The sequence below is a fragment of the Magnolia sinica genome, chromosome 18, assembly GCF_029962835.1.
Source record: "Magnolia sinica isolate HGM2019 chromosome 18, MsV1, whole genome shotgun sequence".
Classification (NCBI taxonomy): domain Eukaryota; kingdom Viridiplantae; phylum Streptophyta; class Magnoliopsida; order Magnoliales; family Magnoliaceae; genus Magnolia; species Magnolia sinica.
In genome coordinates, this window is record NC_080590.1 from 21,868,489 (window position 1) to 21,889,520 (window position 21,032).

Here is a 21,032-nt window from a genome sequence, read left to right on the forward strand (position 1 = left end):
TTATTCAGTTGTGGAAATCCACTGATCACATGGTGATAAACAGCCATGCAGCATACCTCTTTGACATCAGCACTTCAGCAATGGCATGCGGTTCCTTTAGGATTGTCCGCCCAACTGTGGGCCATTCTGGACAGACCCAAATAAATGGATGTTTTGGATCCACTGCCCCACATGCCATATGTTTGGTATGGGCTGAAGAAATATTAGGAATTAGCTGCCATAAAAAGACCATTACTGAATCAGGTTCAATAGATGTTGACTAAGCTTCTTTAAATAAATCAATCAGGGAAAAAAAAAAAAGTAGCAGCAGAACCGTTATTTGCTCACCACAGATAGCAAATAATGTTAACCTTTACTAACTGGATAATGGGATGGCTGTTGCCTCTCAGATAGGCCACTGCTCAAAACTGAAGACTAATAGGATAGAGCGTTTAAGATGAGTGTAGGTGAATCTTAACATATTTCACCAACCTGGTGAATGTACCCATTCGTAGTCTTTATTTCATTATGTTTTCTGCCTTTGTTTTGCTCAGAGGGTCCAACTGCTTACAATCCTCTGCATGGAAGGATGATGTGGATTGTCTATCTGGTGGGTCGTAATCATCTCCACTGAATGTGGAACGTTGAACATTTTTTTTTCTAACTCTTACTTTGAAGGTCACCAACTGGGCGGATGGTTTCGTCCAAGTGGTGTGATTTTCTACGTTTGCATGTGTTTCAGTTGGAAAAAGATTAGCTTCCTGTTTCTAACACCCAGAAGCAATACATATGGCTGAGATGAATGATGCATGAACCGTTGTTCTGGTGGGCGCACATGCAATGTTGGAGGCCTCGAAATTCAAAATTGATAAGACGATTAGTAGCCTCAGAACAGGAGTTTTGCCTGTGCAATTCTGGCCATATCTGTCTTCAAAATTCTTGTCTTTTAATGCCTATTTGTAAACCACTAATTGACTAAAGGACCCTCTATGTGAGGCCCACGTGATGAACGTTCCAAAGGGTCCTTTAGTCAAATAAGTTGGACCCACTTATTTGATTTTTGTACATTTTCACAAATTTTTATTTTTAGCTCTCTAATGGAAGTTTTAGGATCTTCCAATTGGTGTATGCCCCATCCACTGTACGCCCTATAAGATCAAAAATTTGGAGAATCGAACCATGTGGGCCCCATATGCAATCTTTCCCTGCCCTTTGACAAACTATACACTTACTGTAGGGTTCATGATCTGACTGTGGGGTTCACGAGCCAACTAATCCTCTCTAGGTCCTCTCACCAGGCCCAGCCCTTAGAAGTGCTTTTGTCATTTACTTAAAATAGCCCTTTAAACTAATGAGGTTTACTCAAATACATCGAAAGTATTGTACTATAATACATCAAGACTTCAGCCTTTGAATGCGGGCCATTTTTCAATGGTCCAAACATTTTAAATAACAAAGTCTTGCTTTTATTATTATTATTATTATTTAAATGGTGGAAAGACTAAGCAAAGGCTCTCAATTAGATTATTTCAATCCTTTGATAATTTGGCTCTTTTACATCAAATATAGAAGGTTGCTTTGTATGATTAAATGGTTTTAGGCCATTGCTCCATCCATGGGAGTCCCATGAAATAAATAGTATGGGTCATTGAAAAAAACTAAAATCCAACTGCTAGAATCCTGACATATCGACTATAAACACTGGGGAATATTCAAACCAATCTCTAAACTAATACTCTAACAGGCTAATAAAGAAATTTAATAGAAGGCGGCAAGATGAAAAAAAAACCTGGACTACTGAGGTACCTTGTTGGAAAGTCATAAAAAAGGTGTTGAAATGCAAAAACTGAAAGGTACTGATTTAGAAAAATCCCTTTGCTAAAGTAAAAACTAGTCCTCTCTTTAGCTTGTTTTCTCACGTTTAAGACCCGCACGACCTGTTATAACAGAAGACCGTTGTCTTTGCTCTCTCACTCTCTTTAGCATTTGGATTTGGCATTTTGGCATTGCCTTCTCTCTAACGTTTGGATTTGGCTTTTCCTTTGTTCTATTAAAACAGAAAAAGATGAAGGTTTATGAAATTTTTGTATGTATTCCTTGCATGGTGTATGGTTATTTCGTCCCAGTAAGTAATGTGCAAGTCCCTTCTCAGTGTACACATGTGATGAGTGGGACCCGTTAATCAGGTGGACCACAGCCAGTCTTAATTGATTGGACAACTCTTTACCATCCAGCTGTTGGAATGTGGACCGTTGCTCTGTTTTGAGCCAACCGTAACCTTTCGAGGATATGGAATATTCACGTGGCCCAGCATATTAACAGACCCGAACACAAAATGGGTGAGGATGGAGTGTCGTATGACCCAAGTAAGAATTTTCTTGTTTATATAAGAAACGATGGATATCATGAACATGTCTCCCTAAACAAACGGTCAAGATTTCATCTTTGTTTTTTTGAGAAGGAAATCGCAGGTTGGTCTGTATTACACGTCCATCACGGACCTGAAGTCTCGCATTTACAAATGGAGCATGCGAGAGCGACATGGCTGCGACCCCGGAACCTACGATATGGGTGGGACCATGACCGCAGGGCCCACCTTGATGTATGCATTATATATCCACGCCGTCCATCTGTTTTTTCAGCTTATATTACGCAGCATTCCCAAAAATTATGAAAAGTATGAATTTCCGGTGGACCACAACAGAAGGAAACAATGGTCGATGAACGCCTACTATTAAAAACTTCCTAGGGTCTACCGTAATGTTCGTTAACCATCCAACCTGTTGATAAGGTCAAACAGAATGTATGAAAGGGAAGACAAATATAAGCTTGATCCAAATTTTTGTTGCACCATAAAAGGTTTTTAATATCCAATAACCACTATTTCTTATGGTGTGGTCCACCTGAAATTGATTTCTACTTCATTTTTGGGATCATGAAATAAAATAAACTTCCAAAACAGATAGACGGCGGAGATACATAAGCATGCATCGAGCTGGGCCCTACGGTGAGTGTCCCACCTAAATAACTGGTTCTACATGTGTGGGCCAAGAGTAGATGGATGTTCCTTAAACCAAAATTCTCGCCGGTCCACCTCATCTGGGGCCCCGCTTATCAGAAAAGAAATGTTCGGTTAGGAAGAAAAGGTTAGCCAATATAACACGTACACGTGGCGCACTCGATGAATGTTATCTGAACACGCCTGATGAACGTCCCGTGTCTTTAGGACGTGTATGCAACATCGTCACATGCAGGATAATCACATTTCCCAATCAAATCTGCGGCTGATAACTCACCGAGTCCACGATGACTGCAAGTGGGCCATTTTTTAAGATCCACCGATCAGTCGGGTCACGTCAGTGTTAACGGAATCCGATGCAATCCATCACGAGATAAGGAAACAGATACAAACAAGCGTGGGTAAGGGACGACCATATCCATGAGAAAAGCTTAGATACACTGGCAGAATGAGATCACGGTTTATACTCATGCAGTCATAAACCTTACACGTGGGAACCACTTCACTCAAATTGAACCGTCCAAATAGTCGGATTTACTTTAGATGGGTGATAAACCAAAATATACTTGCCGATTGGTGGAGATATAATCGACAGTTACAGTGGAAAATAATCAACGGTCTGAGATAATAAACAAGTATCCATTATTCAAAGGTTAGAATGACTAAATAAATTCGGGTTTGAAATTATGACCTATCTAGTGTGTGTCCCACCACTTGGACGGTTCAATTTTAGCTAAGGATATGCCAGTTGTACAAGTCTGAGTGCAAGACATATGTAGCTTATGTACCGCCACGCTCTCCTAGGTAGGGCTCTCAATGGGCCGGGTACTCCCGACGGGCCACGGGCGTGGCCCGTTTTGACTGCCCAACTCGTTGGGATCACAAACTCCCTCGCAAGTCGCACCACGAGAGAAAACCCTGTTACGGCCGCTGATTCAGTCAGGTCGTGATGGTGGGGCCCACCTCAATGAATTTGTTGTATATCCACACCGTTCATCTGTTTTTACAACTCGTTTTATTGGATAGAGAAAAAAATGAAGTATATATAACTCTCGAATGGACCACACAACAGGAAACAGCGATCATGGAACTCTCACCATTAAAAAACTTCCTAGGGTCTACTGTAATGTTTATCTGCCATCCAACCTGTTGATAAGGTCACACAGACATGCATGAAGGGAAAACACAATTATCAGATTGATCCAAAACTTTCGTGGCCCATCAAAAGTTTTTAATGGTCAATCACCACGGTTTCATGTGGTGTAGTCTACCTGAGAATTTTATCTGCTTCATTTTGGGGTTCATGTACTAAAATGATATGTAAAAACAGATGAACGGTGTGGATATAAAACATATTCATCAAGGTGGGTCCCATAATTACGACTTGAAGGAACCCAGCATGACTTAGTCCGCGCCCCCTAATACACTGCCAAAAGGTCAATGATGGTAAGACACTTACCTATCGTACAAGTAATTCAAATTAAATTTTCCAAGTTAGATGGACCAAAAAATACTATTGGCTGACTGTCCGACCATGAGATTACTTGGACGGTTAAAAAGTGAAAAATATCCAATAGTCTTATTTCAGCAAACAAGTGTTGGGGACCATTGGACCCCTGAAATAAACAAGTGTTCGGGACCATTGGACCTCTGATTCTTGAGCTTTGGATATTTTTCATTTTACTTTTGAATGTACCCCTGAAAACAATCTTACTTTTGAATTATAACTTAGAGAAATCGGCTTTCACAATTTAATTTGAGGTACAATTTCTAAGTGCCTGCGTATCAAGCGTCACAAGCAGCTAGAGTATCTAATAACGCCGCCTAACCATGAACGCCCACAATAATACCAGCAGCCTCCAAGCAGGGACGTGGGACTTTCTCGTGCGAGAGTGGCCCACTTAAAACGGTTGCCCAACTTCCATGTGATGGAGCAGTACAACTACGGTGGGCCACGTTCATTTTATCTCCAGCGGCTTTTCGTAATCAATAACGTCCACGCAAGTATACTTTCCCCCTTTTCTTCTTCCCGCCTTTTCTTTTGTTTTATTCTCCACCGTTTTTCCATCACCAACGCACGTGATAGAGGCAGGCAGGAATGGATCCGTGACTTGTTAAAACGCCCCTAAGTCGTTGGTAATTTATGGAAAAATGCCGCCTTAACTTCCGGGCACGCGAATTTCCTGCATGCCTACAGACCACGTGTAACAAAGAGCGCTCACGGGTCACCGTGATGTGCGCCTGAAATCTTCTCCGTACAGCATTTGTAAACATTCGAAGTTTTGAATGAGAATGATATTTGGGTTTTTTTTTTTTTCATGGTTGGCATCCCATCCCCCCTATTCCCTGTGCTGTGGCCCACTTGGGGTTTGGCTTTACTTTTTTTTTTTTAATTATCATGTTTTATCATGTGAACGATGGACGGAGTGGATGCGACATGCACACATCACATATCACGGTGGGCCCGACGTAGCCTTTCTCTTGGACGCAATTTGGCTAGTGATAGGTGCTCTGTGGGACCCACCATGATTTATTTGTTTTATCCATGCTGTCCATCCATTTTTTCAGATCATTTTAGGGATATTTTCTAAAAATGAAGGGGGAATAAATCTCATGTGGACCACACCACCTGAAAACAGTATTGATTGAATGTCCACCATTAAAAACATCCTAGGGTCCACTGTAATATTTATTTGAAATCCAACCTGTTGATTAGATCATAAAGACCTGGATTAAGGGGAAAAACAAATATCAGCTTGATCCAAAAATTTCTTGGCCCCAAGAAGTTTTTATTGGTGGGTGTTTAATCAACACTGTTTCCTTTGATGTGTTCCACTTGAGATTTGGCTATATCTCGTTTTTGCTATCATACAATAAAACGATCTGGAAAAATGGATGGAAGGCATGGATGAAACAAATACATCATGGTATAGCCCACAGAGACCGACCATTAGCCATTGGCTAGTGGCAGGGTCACTAGCCAAACCGCGTCCTGCTTGCTTCACGGGCTGCCGTTGGAAATTCCCGTCCTACTAACTGCATCTAAGACGAATGTATGTATGTAGGGCGAGAACTAGGTTGACTCGCGCGACGAGAGATTGAGATACGTGCCAACCATTCATCAGGTGGTTTTGAAAAATGATGAGCAATGGTCTGCATTCAACATGAACTTCTAGCCCAGAAAATGAGTGGGCTTTCTTTATATGTTTGGAACATTGCATGTTCTCCGTGTTCACACATAACAGATGGCCCAGATCAAGCACCCAAGTATGCTATCGTAGCACATTTGCAGCGAATTGCTTCTTCAATCTTTCTTCACGAGAATGGACCCGGTATTTCACGAATTGAATGACCTACAAAGATAGTGAGTTCCCTTCGGGGGCGGATTAGGTGTTACCCGGTAACACCGTAGTGGGTGGTTCTCTTGCTGTGGGGCATACCTTGATGTATGTGTTTTATATCTCCACTGTCCATCCGTTTATCCAGTTCATTTTAGCTCATTTTCTAAAAAATGAATTGGATCCAAATCTTAGGTTGACCACAAAGTAGGTATTGAATCTACACCATTAAAAACTTCGTGGGGGCCTTACAAGTTTTGGGTCACTCTGGTATTTGTATTTTCCATTCATCCTGGCCTGTGCGAGCTTATCAACAGGTTCGATGGAAATTAAACATTACGGTGGACCTCGGGAAGTTTTTAATGGTGGGTGTTCAATGATCGCTTTTTCCTGCGGTGTGGTGCACTTAAAGATTTGAATCTGCTTCGTTTTCAGGGCCATAGCCTAAAATGAGATGGAAAAACTGATGGACGGAGTGGATATAGAACACATATATCAAGGTGGGCCCGTTCGTTTCGCCTCCGTAACGACTCGGAATCTGCGCCCACTGGGACCCACACGCTGGGTGCTCCGACAATCTGAACCGTCAACGAAGAAAAGATTATGAGTGGCTCCCATTCAACTCTAAGAATGGTGTGCTAAGATTATCGCTGAAGGGCCACTTGAAGAATAGAAATTTATTTATGGCAGTGACGAGAATATGAACGGTCATCAGACCATCTGAGCATATGGGCCCGAGTGGGATGGTCATAAGCATGCCTTCCCAATTACAGTATAAGTGAAGTGCATATTCGTCAATCCAAACGCTCCCAAATGTCCGGGTTCCACTACGGATGGGACCCAATCCATAATTCATGGCGAGCAGATCATACAAATTCAGATCTGTCCGCCGTCAATCAAACAGTTAAAATTTAGAAAAAAGGGGTAACCTTTACGGATTCAGGGAGCAAGTTTCGGACGGTCATGACCATCCAATTGATTTGAATTTGGAGTTATGCTCATTAACGGTGGAATCGATTATTTGGACGGTTTAGATTGAGCTATATGATCATGCATGCATAATGTTTGTGCCTACTTATGATCTCCCATACTCTGGCAGATTACGAAATAGTTTCTCTGTCAAATAATGCCTCGTGTTTCCACGTTGAAGGTTGAAGCATGTTGATTTCTCGATGGACGGACGCAGAAAATCACGTATTTAGTAGAAACAATACACGTGGCTGACAATACACGTGGCAGACATCCCATCTAGTAGTTGCTGGAACGCGGATTATGTGAGGCAGGGGTAACAGCTTAGTGGGTGTGGCCCTGACCGTGGGGCCCACTTAGATGTATGTGTTGTATATCCACACCGTCCATCCATTTTTCCAGTTTATTTTATGGCACCATAGAGAAAATGAAGCTGATCAAAGTCGCAGGAGTACCACATCACATGAAAATAGTGATGATTGAACGCCCACCATTAAAAACTTCCTAGGGCCCACTGTGATGTTTATTTGCCATCCAACCTGTTGATAATGTCACATAGACCTGGATGAAAGGAAATCACAAATAGCAGCTTGATCCAAAACTTTTGTGGCCGAAAGAAGTTTTTAATGGTGGGAATTCAATCCATATTGTGTGGCCCGCCTGAGATTTGGATCTGCCTCCTTTTGGGACCATGGTCTAAAATGAGTTGGCAAAATGGATGGACGTCGTGGATAGACAACAAATATATCGAGGTGGGCCCCACGGTCAGGACTGCACCCACTAAGCTGTTACGCCGGTCTCACCTAATCCGCGCCTTATTTGTAGGGTCCTGCTGCAATATTACTCTGACCAGCACAATCATAACCGTTGAATCAGGCGATGTTATCTTTTTGGACCTTATTTTTGTTTTTATGAGGTTAGAATGAGGCCACCCACTATAAATCTCTGTAGGGCCCAGCGTGATGTATGCATGACCTCCAATCCGCCCATCATGTGCGCCCATAATTTTTCTAGTGGCGCCTGAAATTATGCTGACCAAAATTCAGGTGGGCCACACCAAAACCATTACAAACCTTCCAATTCATTTGGTAGATTTGGCCAACCAGGATTAATAGACACCCCAAAAATTAGGCCATTACAATCAGATAGGCCACAACACGTGATTTAGAGGTTTTAGGCATGATTTTGCATGGTGTGGCCCACCTGAGTTTTGGACGGCCTGATTTTTGGACCCTAAGTAGGCCTTCACCTACAAAGCTTTGTAGCAGATCCAGCCTCCGTTAGAATTGTCCAATCGCTATGATCTTTTGAACCATTTATATTTCTGGTGGGAGCCACCTGATGAGTAATCTATAACTCTAGATCTGGCACAAATGTGCCGTTCACCATATCCAGATCAAGAACAATGAATTACTCTACTTGGAAGCCTCAGTTAAATGGTCCACATCCACTTGATTAGCAGACCAACTAGGCCATGTCTATGGTTGGCCCGACGGATGAACGGCCGTTCCCACACAAGTGAGATCCTCTCTCTCTCTCTCTCTCTCTCTCTCTCTCTCTCTCTCTCTACTCGGTTTCCCATCAAGGACAGCGAACTAACCCATAGTAAAACAGAAAAAGATATTATACCATTTGAGTGGGGACCAATTCCCACCGTTAGGAACCGTCCAGTCACCCTTACTCATCACACTCCAACGTCCGTTTTTCCGCAGGTAAACCCGTGAAGAGCATGAACCTCCTTTTCTGTTGCTTCCAACGACAAACTACCGTTTAATACCTTCTCTTTCTTCCCTTCTTTTCCTTTTCCCTCTATAAATTGCACTCTCCCTTCACCAACATTCTTCATTCCCATTCACACCATCCTTTAGTTATAGCAGCTGTTGTAGTAGCATTCATGGATACTACTAAACCCATGTTCCTAATTCAGCTCTTGTTCATATGCTTTTCGATGCTCGGGGCAATTTGCTCTGCGTCCAATCCGAATTACGCTGACGCTCTCGAGAAATCCATTCTCTTCTTCGAGGGCCAACGGTCTGGGAAATTACCTGCCAATCAACGCCTTACGTGGAGGGGCGATTCCGGCTTATCGGATGGTTCCTCTTATCATGTATGAGTGTATATATTGCTATAGTGCAACTATGATGATTGTATGTGTTTGGGTGTACTGCTAAATCATGGTTGGTGGGCCACCCAAATACGTACTTGAAACACAACTTGCATTAAGTAGGCTTCTGTTTTTTCTGCTTTGTCTGCCCCAAAGCTCGATTCATCTGGTTCGCTGAACTGCAGCACTAATAAAAAGGATTCGTGGTTTTGATTGTCGCAGGTGGATCTAGTAGGAGGGTACTATGATGCTGGAGATAATGTGAAGTTCGGCCTGCCTATGGCCTTCACCACAACGATGCTAGCATGGAGTGTCATTGAGTTCGGCAGCTTGATGCCAGGGCAGATTCAAAATGCCAGAGAAGCCGTCCGTTGGAGTGCAGATTATCTGCTCAAGGCGGCCACGGCCACGCCAAACACATTATATGTGCAAGTGAGGAAGCTAGTAAACATGAACTTTGGCAATTTTCTAAATAATATCTTATGATTGAGCAGAAAGTAAATTAAACAAGAATCAAATGTTTTCAAATGGACAGCTATACTGAGGGTTATTACAATTAAAATATCAAGGCCCATAGCCAGGCCCAGGCCTAGGAATTGGGCCCCTTAATTGTAAAGAAAGATCTTCTGAGGATTCAGGTAGACTCGACTCCAAGCATATGATCATTTTTGGGCATGAGAACTCAGGCCTCGCCTAGTTCATGGGTTATCATCTAAGCCAGAAGGGCCAGGACAATCCTCGGCCTGGTGGGCCACTTGCAGACCTTATTGAAAGCCAGACCTTGGATCTACGCGACTGCCATCCCACTAATCTAATGAATGTATGCAGTGCATGATCCTTGTTAAGAAGCATCTATCTGTGGTTTTTGTTACAGTGGAATCATCTTCATTTCTTGTAGCTTACTTGCCAGGGTTGCACAATTGGTGTTTCTTTTACTACCTTGGTCCATCCACGGTAGGACCCGCCATATGGATGGTCTGGATTCAACTGCCAGTTTGACCATGTGCAGACTGTTGAATCGCAATGAACCATGACAGGGTCATTGCCACGGACCTGAGACCACCTCTTCTTCAAATGCTTTCGCTGCTTTTGGCATATCAATCACTCCAGTCCATACAATCTAGTGGAAATTTCCACAATATCCTCAACGGCTTTGATACCATTCGATGGCATAACCATACATGGCCCGATTCCTACCATTTGATGACACACGTCTGCAACCTGAGCCATTCATCAGGCAGCATGCACTGGACATGCCCTGGACCAAAAATAATAATAGCGGTCCGCTGATTGGGCAGATAAAAGTTTGTATGAGAAGAATGGTCGGCCAGAAAAATGTCAAATGGTCCAAATTCAACACATGAGGCTCGCTTGATGAGCGTAGTAACCTGATTTTTGGCATTTGTCATTTTCATAGTGGTCACTGCCAATGAATGGCCCAGATCACTGATATGGAGTGCCACTCCCAGGGCCACGTTTTATCAAAACCATTCATTCAATACATAAATACATACAAGCATCTGAACTTACCAGCTAAAATCAAGAATATAAAGAAACGTGAGTACATGCTTGCACTCAGTTCAGACTGCAACCGAAGATTGGATGCCAACACCGTGATCTCGACGCTAGAGAAAAGGAGTGGATTCGCAGCCCAACTGCTGATATATCACACTTGCATTTTACTCTGGACCCTTCTTACATAATCTGAAGTGTTTTTTGGTTTGGATGTGAGCGATGCAGGTGGGAGATCCAAACATGGATCACCGGTGCTGGGAGCGGCCCGAAGACATGGACACACCTCGCAATGTTTACAAGGTGTCCACGCAAAACCCAGGTTCTGATGTTGCAGCTGAGACAGCTGCTGCATTGGCCGCAGCTTCCATCGTGTTTAAAGACTCCGACCCTTCTTACTCTGCCAAATTACTTCAAACTGCAATGAAAGTAATACTCCCACACCTGCATGGAAATTGTTTCTGAATTGAGTAGTTTTCAGGTTTATAATCCAGCCAATCTTGAAATGCAGGTCTTTGATTTCGCTGACCACTACAGGGGAGCTTACAGTGATTCTCTTAGCTCCGCGGTGTGCCCATTTTACTGCTCTTACTCTGGATATCATGTAAGAGGCAGTGTCTCGGCTTTGGTTTTCGAAGTAATCTTTGAGCTGAGAATATGCATGGTACCCTTGATCTTCAGTTTGTACAAGCAGGGCCAATCTATCAGTGATGGAGACCATGGGAATGATGGGCCCCAGTGTTTGGACCACGAACCCACAATCCAAACTCTTTGACTGGTGGCTGGCCTGCGGATAGAATTGAATAAGTAACCTTCAACTTCCGTTCCCCATTTTTTTGGAGTGAGGTACACCATACATCCAGTCCCCGTCATATCAGTGGTCCAGATAACTGAACCAAAGGCCCTGATTGTACAAACTGAAAAGCTAAGAATACTATGCATATCCATGGGCCAAGAATCATATAATTCATCAGTTTAAATTATATCTTGTGATCTGGAACTGTAATTCAGGACGAGCTTCTATGGGGCGCATCATGGCTTCATCGGGCGTCACAAGACAGTTCATACTTGGCGTACATTCAATCCAACGGTCACACGATGGGTGCAGATGAAGATGATTACTCTTTCAGCTGGGATGACAAGCGAGTTGGAACCAAAGTTCTTCTTTCCAAGGTTTTTTCCCCCCCTCCAGCTTAGTTCTTTTATATGAGCGAATCCGGGCTCATGATTTTAGCTTTCTGGGCCTTCTCCACAGAGCTTCTTGCAGAACAGAGTCGAGGAACTGCAGCTATATAAAATACACGCGGATAACTACATTTGCTCCCTGATCCCTGGAACATCGAGTTTCCAGGCCCAATACACACCAGGTCCATCCCACCTCTGATCACCAATTTCTTTTTAAATATCCCTGACTTCTAATCAACATTTCTGATGAACGGTTTAACTGCCATCCATCATACAGGGGGACTTTTCTATAAAGCAAGTGAGAGCAATCTGCAGTACGTGACATCCACGGCCTTTCTCCTCCTGACATACGCTAATTATCTGACATCTTATGGAGGCCATGCCTCTTGCGGGACCGCAACTGTCACACCCCAAAACCTCATTTCACTGGCTAAAAAGCAGGTAGCTCTAATAACTAGGGCTGTGTTTTGGATGGAATGCTCAATTGCATTGAATTGCACGAATTCAATCCAAAAAGTAGTAAATGACCACAGTTGGGGTAGCCATTTGTAAAGACAGACTTGCCCCAAATCACAGTAACTATCATTTCAAGTACACAGAATTCCAATGAACACCCCACCTTGGTCATTTCCTCTATAATGAAATGAATGAATTGCAATACAGTTCAATCTGACACCCAAACACACCTTAAATTAACATTACAGCAATTTCTTCTTCAGACATTAACCAAATTATCCAATGGCTTCAATACCAGGTTGACTACATATTAGGTCAGAATCCGGCGAAGATGTCATACATGGTGGGATTCGGAGAGAGGTATCCACAGCATGTCCATCATAGAGGCTCCTCACTGCCATCTGTACACTCGCACCCAAGTTCCATTCCCTGCAATGCCGGATTCCAGTACCTGTACTCAGGTTCCCCCAACCCAAACATCCTGGTTGGCGCAGTAGTGGGTGGTCCAGATAATAGAGATAGTTTCAACGATGACCGGAACAATTATCAGCAAGCGGAACCAGCCACTTACATCAATGCACCGTTTGTTGGTGCTCTCGCGTTCTTTGCAGCAAACTCAGTAGCGAACTGAACATAACGTTGCCCTTTCTAAATGAAACCTGTTCCATGTAATCTTTAGTATCGGAGAAGTGGGTTTGAAAAAGTGTAACGCCCCTCTCCATATATAAAAGCTTTTGCTCTCTTTTTCAACCGTTCAACTTGATCAAGGATACTACTACTTCTCTCATGGTAGGCCTTGCATCATAAGCCAGCTGAGTGCATGATAGTGCCAATCTGAGTAGTTCCAATGCTTTTGATTTCTCGTCTTCCATCCAAAACAAAATCTCATCATCCAGGAAATGAAAAGGAGAGCATCCATCAGTCCTCTGCAGATTCTTATTCATCCAGGTTACGATGTCGAGGCCATCCTCGAAGCTTGGGTCCACTGGCACTTTTCTGCAAAGGAGTTCTAGTAAAATAACTCCGTAGCTGTATACATCGCATTTCTCAGTCAACCGGGTGGAATATCCGTGTTCTAAAAGTCAAACATTACAAGAGGCATGAGTCAGAAACCAACCTAAACAGTCACAAATACAATCACAGAAGGCTAGCATAATTATTATTTTTTATATTAAGACATGTTATATGATGCTCAATCAGGGCAAAAAACCCTTTTTAAAGGTCCACGGCACTAATACCTCCCCTACTAAATAATCTTGTGATGGTCCACATTTAATGGTTGCTGAGTCATATAGTTAGGATTAGAAGGGGAGATTCTAATGTATCTCCATCCACAACGGGACCCACCATTAATGCAGGGGCATTTTCACACTGGGCTCAAGTGGGGTCGCCTGTGGGATGCAGGGGCACACTCAGGGTGAGTGACCCATGTGATTTGGGGCCCACGGGAGAGGTCTCGTGTTCGAGACTCCTCACCAGGAGTGATTAATGCGCATTTCACACTGGGCTCGAGTGGCGTAGCCCGTGGGGGGACACACTTGGGGTGGGCGGGCCATGTGATTTGGGGCCCACGAAGGGGGTTCGGCCGAGGTCCTAAACCCATGAAATGTGGGGCCTGGGCTATGAGATAAATGGATTAATTCGCCATACTCTAACAGTTCGAGCTTTTAGAGCAAGTGGTTAATTGTCCTGCATCAAGTTGGTATCAGAGTGGGACGTCGCCCACGAAGGAGGTTCGGCCGAGGTCCTAAACCCATGAGATATGATCTAGATCACCGGAAGGTGAGCCCCACATGCAGTTTTGTTGGACCAAAAAATTCACAATCGAGCGTTGTGCATTTCTTTATCAAACAACTAACAACTAGAAATAAAAGAATTTTAACCTGGAGCGATATAGCCGAGCGTTCCTACAATGGAAGACATTGTTGAGCTTGTATCTGTGCCAGTAACCAATTTTGCCATACCGAAATCTCCAATTTTGGGCTCTAGTTGAGAATCCATCAAAATATTGCTCGACTTAATATCTCTATGAATGATCTGAAGCATGCAATCATGGTGAAGATATGACAGGCCTTGAGCAATGCCTAGAGCCATACGATGGCGAACCTTCCAATCCAACACCACGTGGGGTTTTCTCTGGTGTAGAACTTCGAACAGGGTTCCACCAGGAAGATACTCACAGACTATGAAGCCAAACCCATTTCTGATGCAGTAGCCAACCATCCTTACAAGATTTCGGTGTCTCACCAAGCGCAGAGTCTTTAACTCATGGGAAAATCCGACCTCAGACAAATCAAGCTTTTTCACAGCCCAAACCTTTTCATTTTCAAACTCTGCTCGGTATACTGTCCCATGCCTTCCCCTCCCTGACACATACTTCTCACTCAACCCTTCAGTAGCTCGTATGATGTCTTCAAATTTCAGGCCGTGGGGTAAATCTTCAATCAAGTCAACATCATGGACTAGAAATTGAAAAGGGGCCCATCTATGGGGCAGCACTCCTCGAATGAACAATATGTAAACCACACAACAAGAGGCAACTACAAAGAAAATAATGCCGAACATGATAGCAGTGAGCATCTCCCTTCTTGTTTTGTGGGTACGGTCTGCATTCTTGCAAAATCCAGCCTCATTACCTTCTACACAGAGCTCTGGATTTCCCAAAAAGGACCTCGGTGACAAAGACAACAGCTTTATCCAAGATGCAGGCAACTCACCAGATAACTGATTGAATGATATATTAACAAAAGAAAGAGACAGCATATTGTTCATCTGTGATGGTATCTCTCCTGAGAAATGGTTGCTTGAGAGATCAAGAATTTGCAGCTTATCTAGGTTTCCAAGGCTACTCGGTATACCACCAGATAGCCTATTACTGCTCAGATTCAGAACCAAAGAAAATTGGTGCAGATTACCCAGACCATAAGGAATCAAACCCTCCAGCATGTTCCCTCCAAGCTGCAATTCGAAAAGGCTCCGAAGAGATGAAAATGAATCAGGAATTCCTCCTGTTAGTTCATTCTCTTGAAGCAGAAGACTTTCCAATTGCATGGAAGTTGCGATATCACTGGGAATGCTTCCTGATAGACGATTCTTGCTGAGGTCCAATTTCATTAGCTTTTTGCAATTACCCAATTCCCGTGGTATAGTCCCTGTCAGTCTGTTTGAAGAAATCCTCAAAATTTGCAGACCCCCGAGATTACCCAGCTCAGAAGGTATAGATCCCGACAACTGATTATCTGAAATATCAAGCATTGACAGGTTTCTCCATAGACTGAGACTCGGCGGTATGGATCCCCCAAGCAAGTTCCCTCTAACATCCAAGAACCAAATACTTGGATTTCGCATCAAATTCACTGGAAAAGTCCCTTGCAATAGATTGTTTCTGAGAATAACCCTCTTAAGAGTCGCACACTGTCCGATTTCAACAGGAAAACTCCCATTGAAATGGTTGTTCCCAAGGTCCAAAACGGAAAGTCTCTTGGAAGCACAGAGATCAGAAGGAATTTTTCCGTAAAGATGATTCCCTGTTAAATCCAGAATCTCTAGTCCGGGAAATGTGTTCTTCCCAAGATGAGAAGGCACCTCTCCCGAAAGATTATTATATGCTAATGACAGATACTGCAATTTCCTCAAATGTGCAATCTCCAGCGGAATTTGACCGGTCAAGCTGTTATTATACAAACCCAACTGCACAAGACTACTCATCTTCTCTATCTGTGGAGGAATACTCCCTTCAAGACGATTGTTAAACAGCAAAAGCACTCGAAGATTCTCAAGCTCAAATATTTCCAGAGGAATGGGTCCTTCAAGAAAGTTATTTTGAATCCTAAGATCGACCAACGAGCTGCAATTCCTGATTTCAGGCGGCAATGTACCTACAAGCATGTTATCAAATAGAAGGAGTGATCTCAAATCCTTGAGATTTCCGATTGACTGAGGAATGCGGCCGACCAAACGGTTCCCCCGCAAGGAAATTACCTGCGCCCAACGACATCTTCCAATCCTTTCAGTTATACTACCATTGAGATTGTTCTCTGAAAGATCAAGCTCAATCAAGCTCTTGAGATTCCCTATAGTCGCAGGGATTTCACCCACGAATTTGTTTTTACTGAGATGAAGGTATTCAAGATAAAACAGATTCCCGAACATCTCCGGTATTGTTCCTTCGAACCCATTTTCCGAAGCGTAGAATGCAGTAAGGTTCCGACAGTTATTCAGACTACTCGGTAAGGATCCAAACAACTCATTTCCATAAATCCAGATTTCAGAGATTGCGCATGAGCGTGGGAAGTCTGGTAAGTTTCCGGTCAGCTTATTCATTTGTAAGTACAGGTATTCAAGATTCTGCAGAAGAAAGATCTCCGGCGGAATCTCGCCGGTTAGGGAATTCTGATAAAGGCCTAGGATTTTAAGATTGGTGCAGAGTCCTACCTCGGGCGGGATTCGTCCTGTGAGTGAATTGCCACTTACATCGAATTCAACGAGATGGTCTGATCGGAAAAGGCCGGGCGGGATTGGGCCGGTGAAGAGATTGTCATTGAGGAGGACAGTGCGGAGACAGGTGCAGTTCTGGAGGTTTGGTGGGATGGGGCCGGAGAAGCGGTTGCCGCTGAGATTGACGGAGACGAGGGTTTTAATGCTGCAGAGGTGGGAAATGGAAGCGGTGGTTAGGGCGCCGGAGAGGCCGAAGGAAGAGATGTTTAGAGATTTAATCGTGGATGAACGGCAGCTAATGCCGGGCCATCGGCACGGGGAAGATGATGGACGGTGGGACGTGTTCCAGGGGAGTAGGCGTTGGGAAGGTTCTGGAAGGGAGTTGCGGAATGAGAGTAGGGAGAGAGTGGATGGGAGGGGAGAAGCGAAGGAAGATAGGAGGAGAGTAATGGAGTGGAGAAGGAAGATATGAAGGAGCATGGTTGGTTGGTGGTGACAAGGAGCACTGGATTTTTTTGGATTTGATTTTCTTCTGCTTCGGTCTGGCCAAGGGAAAGGAAATGCGTTGCAGCATTTGTGAAATCGGTGGGAGGAAGATGCGTATGGTGTTTGGCGGTTACAGAAATGAAGAAGCGACAGCGAGATTTCTCGGAAACGACTGTAGGGATTGTGGGTATATTATAGGGTGATAGGTTGGCTACTTTACCGTCTACGTGGCAGAATAAATTTGGATCAATACTGTACAAAACGTGGAAAATATAATGGATGGTATATTAGTAAAAATTACGATTAAAAAAATGCTTAGAAATCAGGAATGATTACTTTTAAAATGGACGATCCACTTTGAAAATCAATGGTCTCGATTAATGAGTGAACGGTGAGGAAATGTATGTTTATGATTGCCTTAGATCTATGGTTTTTGAATCGTGAGCCATCTAAGGAAGAGATCACTAGGTGACGATCGTGGTCTCTCTCCCATTATCCTCGTGGACGGTGGAAGCCGGTTCTATCATATTAATTTAGATACGGATGTATCGTAACTTTTTCCGAATGGATATGGAATCATATGATACGCGATTGATACGCTTTGCAAAGTGTACTCGAGTTTTCAGTTCTGACAATCAGGAATAGATTTTGGTAATCCAGACCGTTGGTATGTTGTTTACACTGATTGATTAAAATTTTACAAAAGCCCAAATTCAATATCTGAAATTGAGGATTCGAATATTAGGGTTACCTGTGGACCTTTACTATATTTACGTTCTTAACTGTCTATTTATAAACAAATTGAAAATTTAATAGCTTCATTGGTCGATCCATGATGGAAATCAACAGACCAACGGTATAGATTACCGAACCATGGGCTCCAATTTTCAGAATTGAAAAGCCGCGTAATCTTTACCAGGACTCGGGTTTGGGACCCTGCAATTCCTGCTTTGGGTTGGTAGGATGTCAGCAAGTTTCTAAGCCAAGGCTGCAGTGACGTGTACTGTGGTCTGGTGAGCTTTACAGAAGGGCAAGGTTTCCTACTACCGGTGCTGATTGCATAATATCCAAGCGCTAGACTAAACGCACCCATATGCCAACATAACACATGTATGAAGGATCCGAGACGTTCATCGGATGCTTCATGACTTATTTTTTTTTAATCCACTTAACAGGTGAGATAAAATGGTCACGAAAGAATGGACGGTTTAAAAAATGACAAAACAAAAAACATTCAAAGTGCATGTCTTGATAATATAATTTATTAAGATAGCTTTATTATTCTTATAATAAATATTTAACTGTTGGGCTACTTTATGAACGTTCCAGATTTTACATATTCTTTCCACGTCATCATATGCCTTGTGTTTGGCTTAGCGCTTGAACATGGTGCGCCTATACAGGCCATCATGTAAAAGCAACAGCATATTAAGGCACATGTTCCAATGAGCTTTATTAACGTGGTTGCGAGTTTGAGTCAGGTAATTCCATCTGTCATTTATAACGATGTCCAGTTGTACACTACGCAGGAGGCGTGTTCATGCACAGAGCCATCGTATTCCTGGAAAACATTTTAACTCAATCCAAGCCTTTCATTTAGCGGGGCACATTGTAAATTCAGCGTAAAATGGTAAGGGCCCGTTTGTCCGAGTGGATCGGAAGGGATTGAATGGTATTAGGGTGGATGGTATGGATTCGTAGATAACGATGGTGTTGCCAGTGGATTGTCTTGAGATCCATGGGATTGCTATATCCCGTCTGTTTGGCACGCCCGGCCATTCCCGCGATTAAAGTAAATTTACGACTGTTGACCTCACCTTTTATCCGTTGGATATTTTTGAAGTAATACAAACTTAACTTTCGAACTTAGACCTCTTCGTACGGACATCGAATGCCGAAACGAAAATACCCCTGCCGTGTGGATTGGCTGGCGTGCAGCGACGAGCGCCAACGGACGTCCCTGCGCTGGGAACTCAAGTGTGGCGCATTGTGATGTTTGTAGAAATTTTTACCGTCTAGGTTCATTCACAGTACAAAGACATGGATAAAGAGGAAAAACAAATTTCAATGATGATGATACAAAACTTCTGTAAACCCAAAGGGCCTGTTTGGCCAGGTGATTTGGAAGGGATTGAATGGTATTAGGGTGGATGGCATGGATTTCTAGGTAATGATGGTGTTGGCAGTGGATTGTCTTGAGATCCATGGGATTGCTATATCCCTGATTGCTACATCCAGTCTGTCTGGCACACCTGGCCAATCCCGATATTAAACCTTTCTGTCTAAGTTCATTCATAGTACAAAGACATGGATAAAGAGGAAAAACAAATTTCAATAATGATGATACAAAACTTCTGTAAACCCTAAGGGCCCATTTGGCCCGGTGATTTGGAAAGGATTGAATGGTATTAGGGTGGATGGCATGGATTTCTAGGTAATGATGGTGTTGTCAGTGAATTGTCTTGAGATCCATGGGATTGCTATATTCCTGATTGCTATATCTAGTCTATTTGGCACGCCCGGCCAATTCCAAGATTAAACCTTTCCATCCCTTCCAATCCTTGGAACCAAACACATCCCAAGCAAATTTGAATGAATTAGGGTGGATTGGATGGGATTTAAAGGTAATGATGGTGTTGTCAGTGGATTGTCTTAAGATCCATGGGATTGGGATAGATCTCGGACTCTGTTTGGCACGCCAAGCCAATCTCGGGATTTAACTTCCAATCCCTTCCAATACCATCCAATCCCTTCCAATTTGACTGGCCAAACGGGCCCTAAAAGGGTTTCAATGGTAGATGTTCAATTCCCAACTGTCTTTTACAGTGTGGTCCACTTGATAGTTAGATCTGTATTATTTTTCATCTTAAGCCTTAATATGAGCTTGCCAAATAGATGAACGGTTTAGATATAACACAGACCTTATGATGGGACCCACAAAAGCAACACCATAAATAATAATAATAAAAAAAAAAAGAACCACATACTTGGCAGATTATTTTTTTTAAAATTTATTTATTTACAAAGAGAACTTTTTCCCTCCTTACATTTTTCTCTAATACATAATTATGTAAATATGTATATATAAGTATATAAAAATATTTTTCTATCTTTTAATTCATTTTTTTGTCTATTTATTTAACAAGCATATCTCTTAAACTAGAATGATTTACTTAATGTACCACATATGATTTTGGGGTAGGAGAAGCTAATTTAACCAACCAACCTAGTTATTTTCCAAGATTCCATCGGGTCGATGGTCGAAAATCCATTTTATTCACTTCGTGGTCAATTTCAATCACTTCGAGGTCAAACTAGAAATTGAGTGGGGCAAACATGAAATTGAGCGGGGCAAACATGAAATTGAGCGAGTCAAACTAGAATTCAGCGGGGCAAACTAGAAATTTAACGGGGCAAACATGAAATTGAGCGGGGCAAACATTAAATTGCGCGAGGCAAACTAGAAATTGTGCGAGGCAAGCATGAATTTCAGTGGGGCAAACATGAAATTGAGCGGGGCAAAGTAGAAATTCGGCGAGGCAAACAT

The 21,032-nt window shown here is 42.9% G+C and overlaps 2 protein-coding genes across 2 annotated transcripts; one reads left to right on the top strand and one right to left on the bottom strand.

The window, feature by feature from the left end:
• The first annotated feature begins 9,132 nt into the window (after positions 1–9,132).
• LOC131232601 (endoglucanase 1) lies at positions 9,133–13,349 on the top strand. Its single transcript, XM_058228945.1, has 8 exons — positions 9,133–9,412; positions 9,632–9,841; positions 11,150–11,350; positions 11,433–11,525; positions 11,933–12,094; positions 12,177–12,288; positions 12,384–12,547; positions 12,861–13,349. Exons 1-8 carry the CDS (start codon positions 9,200–9,202, stop codon positions 13,191–13,193), a joined length of 1,488 nt encoding a protein of 495 aa, XP_058084928.1. The 5' UTR covers positions 9,133–9,199; the 3' UTR covers positions 13,194–13,349.
• On the bottom strand, positions 10,753–17,653 carry LOC131232600 (receptor-like protein kinase). Its single transcript, XM_058228944.1, has 2 exons — positions 14,446–17,653; positions 10,753–13,637 (listed from the first exon to the last, which is right to left on the bottom strand). Exons 1-2 carry the CDS (start codon positions 17,477–17,479, stop codon positions 13,309–13,311), a joined length of 3,363 nt encoding a protein of 1,120 aa, XP_058084927.1. The 5' UTR covers positions 17,480–17,653; the 3' UTR covers positions 10,753–13,308.
• Between the last annotated feature and the right edge of the window lie 3,379 nt (positions 17,654–21,032).